Here is an 8,441-nt window from a genome sequence, read left to right as displayed (position 1 = left end):
CCCATGCTGGACCCAGGCATCCCAGACCCTGCAATTGCTCCAGAAAGGGCTTGCCCATCCATTATGGAAAGTGCCTGCAGCATAAGGGACCCCCTCTCCATTCGGGGGTGCTCTGAGCATCCCTGAACTTCACAGGGGCATCTTGCTTCTCCTCCTATCGTTGGCTGGGCACCTGGGCTGCTTGGCACCCCCAAGAAAGTGGTACAAGGAGCCAGGGGCCCAAGCTCACAACCTCTGACAGCATTGCTACCTCCAGCCACAGGCACCCTGTCCCCAGGCCCAGGCTGGCACCCAGGTTGCAGACGCTCCCTGCTGTCCCCTTTCCCAGCCTCTCTAAAGTCTCGGCTACCAAAATGCCACTGGCTTGGGAGGAACGGGAGCCAGTGAGGAAGAAAAACTCACTGGTGCCTGTGACTCACTGGGCTGCAGGTACCAGGGCTTGTTGGGGCACAGATTGTCTCAGTGGGGCAGAGATGTGGCTCCAGCCCAGGAGTCTGCCCCAATGCTCTGACTGCCTGAGGAGGGGGGACTGCAGCATTTGTGTTCCTGGTTGGGAAATGGGAGGGCTGCTGTGCAGAGCGGCGCATGGCTTCAAGATTCCCAGCAAAGCTGGTGCTGCTGGGCAAGCCCCCGGAGAAGTACAACCCCAGAAAAGGCCAGACCCAAAGGGACAGCAGTGCTTCAGCTGAGCATCCCGAAGAGAAAGAGGAGGCAGTGGTCTCTGAGGGAAGGAGCAGTGGGTTTGCCTCTCCTGCAAGCCAGGCTGTTCTGCCCACCTGAGACTAGGCTTAGTTTTGCAGGACCCCAGCTCCTTTTCCCCATGCTCCCCAAAGAGAAGTTCTTTCCAGAAGGGACAGAACCCTCCTGAGAAAACCCAGCACCACACCGAATTCCCTTTTTTTGGGGGTGTTACCACCTCCTGGGCAAATTCATGAAGTCCAAGGCTGCCTGGCCCATCTTATTAAGGTTTTCAACTTCTTCATCCAACAGAGGTGCCATTCCCATGCTGTACTCCCCCACGGGACCAGATTTCCCCTGCCCAGGGGTACCATGCCCACTTGGGACTGTACTAGAGGAAGAGCTGGCTGCCTGGGATTGAAGAATTGGACTGCGGTGCTTGGTCCTCCCATTCCAGCCCCAAGGCTGCTCCCAAAGACACCATGTCCAGCACAAAGTCCCCCCAAGAAATCTGTAGCAAAGACACTGTGCTTTGGGTGGAAGCTTGCCAGAGACCAGGCAGACCTGGACACATTCAGGGGCCAGGGAGGAGAGCAGGGCTTTGGGCTGGTTACGTGTCCCTGGGAGCTCCCTCTGTCTCAGGGCAGCTGAGGGGAAGGCAGGCAGACTGCTATAATGCTAGGTTATGTTTTGCAGGGGCCGGCTCCAGGCCAGGGCAGAGACAGTCTCAGCAAGGGCATTGCAGCTGGCCGAAGGCACAGGTACTAATTGACTTTATTTCTTAGCAACATGAAGGCAGGTATCACAGCCTGCCCTGCACAACCAGTGGAGTCCCAAGTAGGTCCCTTGCAGAACACAGAGGGCTGAGCATCCCGGTGCTCCAGGGCACCTGCAGAGTCCCTTGGCACTGCGGGGTCCCTCGCAGGAACAGAGAGTGGTCACCAAGGAATAGCTTTACCTTCCCAGTTGAGCAAAGTCCCACTGTGTTTCTCGGAGAGGATCGGCAGTACAGAGAGCAGACCCCGCACACTTGTGTCCACCGTCAGGTCAGCCTGCAACAGGCACAAGTGAGGAGCAGGACCGAGACCTCACCATCATTCCTGGCCATCCACCAGCACCCACTCAGCTCATGCATGCTGGCAGCAAGGCTTCTTCCACCCAGAATGAGTAGAAAGCCACAAGAGGTGGAATGGGTTTGTTATGCTGGAGGATGGTTGGGTATCTGTGTGCTCACTGATAGCTTAAATGGAGGTGACTTGAGCTGGGAAGCCAGCTCCAGGCTCAGAACAATAGGACATGGAAAAGATCCCTGCTGCAAGCAGAATGCTATGTGCAGCCTTCCCAAAACTCCAGGGAGTTGCAGGGACTAGCCCCACTCCAAAACAGATCCTGCAGGGTGAGGGGAGACCTCCTGGGCCTGCAGCTCTCTGAGGAAGGGGGTACAGGGTGGGATGGTTCTGGTCTTCTCTCTGCTCTGGCAGATTCATGCTCTCTGCACATCTCCAGGCTGCCCAAAGCCCTTCCCCGCCACAAACAGACCTCCTGCTCACCCTGGATATGTGCTGATGCTATTTCTCAGGCAGCACCCAGATGTTCTGCAGCAGCCCACCACAAACACGGGCAACTTGCAGCTTGAGAAGTAACTCATTCTTGCATGGAACCCTCCTCCTGAGAGCCACCCCAGCCACCCAAGCCACCTCCCATCACAGGCTCGTGGGTCCCGACCTTGACTCACTCATCTGGAACCTACCTCCTGGCTGCCCATGTCGGTTTTCACCCAGCCGGGGTGAAGTGCCACACAGAGGATCCCGGCTTCCCCGTAGGTCAGAGCCTGGCACTTGGTGAGCATGTTGAGAGCAGCCTGGGGGAGGAAGGAAGCATCAGCCATGGGCAGTGGAAAGCTCCACGCACTAGGCACCCCTCCCATCACTGCGTTATGGCAAGGGAGAAAAAGCAATGCCAGGTCTTCAAGAGATGGTGTGTGTCTGCCCTATGTGAGCACGGAGGTGCCCAGGGAGCTGGGCAGTGATCAGCATGGATCAGTCCCTCCCTCTCGCAATCTCAGGTGCTTCCCTGAGATCAGGCCTGGCAAGGAGCAGCTCTGACTCCCAGGAAGCTCACAAGCATAAGCACATCCCCAGTCTCCATACCTTGCTGCAGCGGTAGGAGATGACAGGCTTGTAGAAGGACTCAGAAGTTTTCTCGATGGACCCCATGATGGTGGAGATGTTGATGATGGCTGCCTTGCTGCAACTCAGTCCCTTTTCTGTGCTCTCCCGGGCAGCCTTCTTCAACAGGGGCAGGAATGCCTGGAGACAAGCGACCTTGTGGGACGCCTGTGCCTTGAGCCAGGCCTACTTATGGCAACTACAACCCAGCCTGCCTACAGCAGGGAGATGAGGAAGAACATCTGGAAGCCAAGAGAGCCTGGGTGTTTTGCTGCAGTGACCCTGCTTGCTCCCAGTTAGCCCAGCACAATGCAGGGGAGCTACAGAGGGCCTGAGCTGGGGGTGCAGCCCTAGCACTGCTCAGTCTCTGTCACAGCCCCAGGAAACTTGGCAAAGCCCTCTGAGATCTCCAACGTGACCACGGAGATCCTGGGATACCCTCAGGCTGGGCCAAATTCCCCCTCCTTGGTGGGCTCCATCCCCAGAGCTTCATCCATACCTGGGCCATCAGCATCGGCCCCACCGCATTTGTCTTGTACGTCCTTATCATCTCTTCAGCATCCACTGTCTCCAACGACGCTGCTGGGGTGTAGATGCCAGCGTTGTTTATTAGCAGGTTCAAGCCCATGCCGTTGAGCTTCCCCTCCACGATCTTTGCCGCGTCAGTAATAGCGGAGGGATTTGCAACATCTGCAGTGGAAGAGAACAGGGTTTGAGAGCTCCCGGAGGGCAGGGGGAGGATGGGGGTTTAAGATGCTGAGGAACAGCTCTGCCTCCCGACCTGTGTGGGCTTCCCTCTGTGGGCACCAGGTGGTGCTGTGCAACCAGCTCAGAGCACCCCAGCACCCACAAGCCCCAGCTCATGCCAAACCTGCCTCCTCTGCCACGCACAGGGTGCCCCACTACCAGCAGCTGAAGGACCCTGCCCTGGGGTAACCCACCGGGCAAAGCCACTCTGGGGACAGCCCCGTGGTGGCAAAGCGCTGTGGTGCTGACAGCAGCCACAGCCTCCTGTCAGTGGACAAAGTCCAGGCCTGAGCAAGCTGGGGAGAACCCAGGGAAGCCTCAGGGTGGGGGGACGGTCCCCACGGGGGCTGTGCTGGGACCTGCTGCAGGATGGCTCTGCAAGGTGCTACAGCTCTTTCCCAGGCTCTGGGCCAACTGCACAGCATTCCCACAGGAGCTGCCCTCCCGGAGCCCTCCTGGTCTCGCCTGGGACTTGGGATCAAGGCAGCTCGGCTGCGTGGCAGAGCAAGGACACGGCTACTTGTCTGGGGAGTTGGAGGCCACCCAGGACAGGTCTCAAGGACCTCCTGGTCCTGTAGCCACTGGGCAAGGAGGCTTGGGGGAATGGGGTACTGGGGCTGAGACAGGTCTGAAGAAGCTGGGCTTTTGCCAGCAGGACTTGAAGCAGCTCTGAAGAGCTGTATCCCCATGGAGAGCCTGAAGGCAGGGAGGGAGGGAAGGAGAACTGGGCAAGTGTGGCTGGAAGCCACAAGTTTACCAGCTCAGAGGCAGAGCACACTTACCCAGCTTCACAAGAACCAGGTTTGGGTGTTTGGATGCCAGATCCCTCAGCTCCTACAAAGAGAGACATGGAAACAATCAGCACGAGGCAGAGGTGATGCCAAGCATCATCCTGGGGCACTAGCAACAGTCCACCCTGAGGAAAACATCTTCCAGATGTTACTCAGTGCTTGTGAATGGCTGGTCTGGGGATCTGCCTGGTGCCTCGGGCTTCTTCTAGTCTCCACAAAGCAACGTGCATGTGCTCAAAGCACAACACAGCCACAGCTGCAAGATATTAAAGCCACTCTCCCAAAGGGAGATGTGCTCAGCCTAGCCACATGCACAGCCCAGCCAGAGCCACAGCAAAGGATGGGAGCAAACTATTAAGGACCACCTCACCTGGGGAATGATGCCAACTGGCCAGGGCTACACCCAGAAGTATCTCCCAGAGGCTGCTGGAAGCCGGATGGAGGAGGAATGGCTGTGAGTGCCAACATCAGACTTGAGGTTTGGGGAAGACACATCTGGATCCAAATAGCTCAGTTCCAGGATCCACTCTGCTCTGAACACTACATCTCACCCACTCAATTGAAATTAACACCTTTGCACATATTTATGGATTATTTTCACCAAACGCAGAGGATTCAGAAGCCCTGTCCAGAAAGGCAACTTTCAACTTCACAGTTCTAGCAGCTCTTTGCTCTGAGCCTTCTTCAACTATAGCAGGTTTCAGGTAACAGAAACCAAAACGCCACACTCAATGTACCCAAATGATTGTTTTTAGAAGTAAAAACCTCTTACAAACAAGCCTACAGAGAATGCTACGGGGGAAATGCAAATTGGTGGCTTATTGTGAAGGGACCTGTCCTACCAGCATGGAGCAGAGATCTGCTGGCACTGGCTGCAGTCCAGTTATCTCTGGGCTTCCCCAACAGGTCGCAAGTTCCCACATTCCCCCTGGGCACAGGAAATTATGGAAAAATCCACTTAAATGGTTTGCAATGACCAACAGACGTTTCTCCTCCTCTGTTTTGCCCAGCTGCTGGCCTCAACAGACTCACATCATCCCAGCGTGAGTCCAGCCTCACCCAGCCCATGAGATCCAGGCACAAAGTGGCAGGAGAAGCAACGTGGCTCCTGAGGAGGCACCAGCCCAACAGAGGGTCACTCTGCCCTCAGTCTCCTGTGGTCATGGACTTCAGCAGCAACACCCTGAAGATGCTGCTCTCATCCTACCACAGCTGGACAAGGCTTAGAGAAGCATCCCACAGTTGAGGGAGATGCTCATGGACCATCCTGGGGGGAGACTGGCTCCGGTCCAGCAATCTCATCACTGCCCAAACCCAGCAAGTTGTGGGGAGAAGAACAGGGTGAAAATAAGAGCCCTGAGCTAGCTCTGACTCAGCCATCTCAGGCACTAGCAGCAGCAGGAGCTGAGCACCCCTGGGGTGGTGGCAGGGTGGATTCTCACTGCACTGTGATTACTCCTGAGCCAGGATAACGCTGGTAGTGAGCACACAAAGAGCCTCTCAAGGATTTCCTGAGGCCTGATCCCTGCACACAGACAAGCTGCGAGAAGATGCAGCTGGAGCCAGGGTCTGTCAGAGAGCAAACGTCTCCGGGCTAGTATCTCAGGGGGTCACAGTAAGCAGAGGAAAACCAAAGCTGGACCTCAGGAAAGCTGAATGTACAGTGATGCTTTGCTCCTGTGATTTGCTGCTGAAGCAACACATGTGAGTCTCTCCATTTTAGCAAAGTGGAAAGCAGGGGAAGGAGGATCCCACAGCTCCAGATAACGAACCCCCAGATTTTGCAGGGACTGGTAACACATCACAGCGCTGGCTAGAGCAGCATCACTGCGATTCATGGAATCATGGAATCCCAGAATCATTCAGGTTGGAAAAGCCCCTCGGGATCATCGAGTCCAACCCTCAGCCCGACTCTACAAAGTTCTCCCCTACCCCACATCCCCCACAGCTCACCCAAACGACCCTTAAACACACCCAGGGATGGGGACTACCCCCCTCCCTGGGCAGCCTATTCCACTCTCTGACCACTCTGTCTGGGAACAATTTTTTTCACACCAGCTCCGCCAGCCACAAGCACGGCGCCCGGCCCCGCTCAGGCCCAGCTCCGCACGCCGTGCCCGCGGCACATGGGTGAAGGTTTGGCCTTGGCAGGGCCAGCTGGGACGCGGCCAACGCCACCTCAAACAGCCCAGCAGCGCGGTTTTAAGGGTGGCACGGCTTAATTCTTCGCCCGAAGCACAGCGGACCTCCGGAGGGCTTTCCCAACCGCCAGATCCCCTGCGACCGCGACGCTTTTTTCCCGTCGGCGAAGCTGACCGAGCACGTAACTAATTCCGTCTACCGGCACCCAAGGGTGCTGCTGACACCCCCGCCCCGCACTGACCTGGGCCCGCGGCCCCTCGGGGTCTCGACATGTCGCGAAGATCCAGGCGGGCGGTCGCGGAGCCCCCAGCAGCTGCTTCACCAGCTCCAGGCCGATGCCGCGGTTGGAGCCGGTCAGCACCACGGTCCGCGCCCGCCCCGCCGCCATCGCCGCCCGCCCGGGCCCAGCGGGGCGGGATCGCACCGGCGCCGCCTCCCCGGGCCCGGGCTGCCCGGGGGGGGTTGCTCCAGCCACCGCGGGGCACTGGGTGTATTTTTTCCTTCCCATCTCATACTCAGCACAAACACACCAAAAGCCATCCCCACCCCCGCCTGCCCCGGCATCCCCGCAGGGAGAGGGGACGGCTCCGGGGTGATGCTGGGGGGGTGGGGGGGTGGTGCTAGAGGGGACCCCCATCTTTTCCCGAGGCTGGGATGCAGGGGAGAGGGCTTATGGCATTTCTAGGGTGGGCTCCTCAGCACCTTTGGCACAGCAATGTGATTTTTCCCCTAGACTTGGGGGAGACCCCCAAAATCCCAGCACTGATCCAATCTATCAGGGAGATACCAAATCCATGACGGTCAGATGCTAGAAACTGGGTAAGTAGGCTGCAGTGTGGGGATGCAGGTGTTTGGGAGAATTTTTCTTGGGTTTTTTTTATGGGTGTCAGGTACCTGGTTCAACAGCTGGACCAAAGGCGTGGAAAGAAGTAAAGCAAGAAAAAGGTTTGGTGGCATCTCAGGATGGGAAAATAGGGCATGAGGGGAAAAGGAAAACAGAAAAGAGACCATCAGTGTCAGCTGGAGGACTGTGTCTGGAGGGGACCTGCAGGTACCAGCACTGCTGCCCACCTGGAGGTGGGTGTTGATGTTTTACTTGCAGCTGTTATATGGGAAACCAGATGCACAAACAACATTAAAATCTCATTATGGTGAGCACACAACCAGGAGCTCAGTAGTGACTGAGCAACTCCGATTTATATAAGCATTGTTCTTTCTGTTGCTTATTTTCATCCTTGTTTGACAAACACTAGACAAAACATCGATACCAATAAATAAATCAGAGAATAAATAATGATGTCGATCTGATGATAGCATCAGGTGATGTAGTAACTTTATACCTGAAGTACAGGTGATGTACTAACTTTATCCTGCTCCACTGCAGTTCAACTACATGGCTGAGCCTCTGCTCCCCAGTTTGCCTTGGGATATAGAAATACTTTGCAAACCATTTCATTTTGAACATCGATAATACAGAAATTGGAATTTACTAGGAATAAATCTTTGATTATACTAATCAACACTAAAAAGCAGAAACCCTCCTTATAGCATATATTTCAATTAAAGGTCCCGTTCTCTTCCTGCCTCGTTCTGTTCTCAGGCCATCAGTTGGGTGACTTGTCACCAGAAGTGCTGCTCCATCTGTTGCAAAGATTTGCAGATGTGTAGCAAATGAGGATGGAAAGGTACAAACAGTCACGGTGAACCACACCGAGGAATGGGGGTTTGGCTGCCTATTCCACACAGATCTTGCACGCTTCAGGCAAATCACATTAACTAACTCTTCCTAGATGCTTGCTTCAAAGAGCCTTGGAAATGGGAATTTCCTGTGGTCTGCTGTGCAGAAACAGTTAATGTGCAGCCTTGGCTGAAGTCAGTAGGAACCTGTTCTGAATATAAATGCAAACTGTGAAAA

General features: G+C 55.6%; 1 protein-coding gene across 1 annotated transcript; it reads right to left on the bottom strand.

Annotated features, from left to right (window-relative positions):
* Nucleotides 1-1,435: 1,435 nt before the first annotated feature.
* LOC141963668 (C-signal-like) lies at nucleotides 1,436-6,933 on the bottom strand. Its single transcript, XM_074913224.1, has 6 exons — nucleotides 6,768-6,933; nucleotides 4,376-4,427; nucleotides 3,346-3,536; nucleotides 2,829-2,987; nucleotides 2,429-2,539; nucleotides 1,436-1,730 (listed from the first exon to the last, which is right to left on the bottom strand). The coding sequence occupies exons 1-6, from the start codon at nucleotides 6,912-6,914 to the stop codon at nucleotides 1,617-1,619; spliced, it is 774 nt and encodes a 257-aa protein (XP_074769325.1). The 5' UTR covers nucleotides 6,915-6,933; the 3' UTR covers nucleotides 1,436-1,616.
* Between the last annotated feature and the right edge of the window lie 1,508 nt (nucleotides 6,934-8,441).

This window comes from Athene noctua, chromosome 9 (genome assembly GCF_965140245.1).
Source record: "Athene noctua chromosome 9, bAthNoc1.hap1.1, whole genome shotgun sequence".
Taxonomy (NCBI): Eukaryota; Metazoa; Chordata; class Aves; order Strigiformes; family Strigidae; genus Athene; species Athene noctua.
This window is presented reverse-complemented; position numbering and strand designations above follow the sequence as displayed.

What these genes read in the sequence shown, in the direction of transcription:
- LOC141963668 (XM_074913224.1), bottom strand. Translation starts at nt 6,914, where the DNA reads ATGGCGGCGGGGCGGGCGCGGACCGTGGTGCTGACCGGCTCCAACCGC. An exon ending in CCTGGTTCTTGTGAAGCTGG is followed by an intron (nt 3,537 to 4,375) that starts GTAAGTGTGCTC and finishes CTTCCACTGCAG; the next exon opens with ATGTTGCAAATCCCTCCGCT. An exon ending in TCTCCTACCGCTGCAGCAAG is followed by an intron (nt 2,540 to 2,828) that starts GTATGGAGACTG and finishes TTCCTCCCCCAG; the next exon opens with GCTGCTCTCAACATGCTCAC.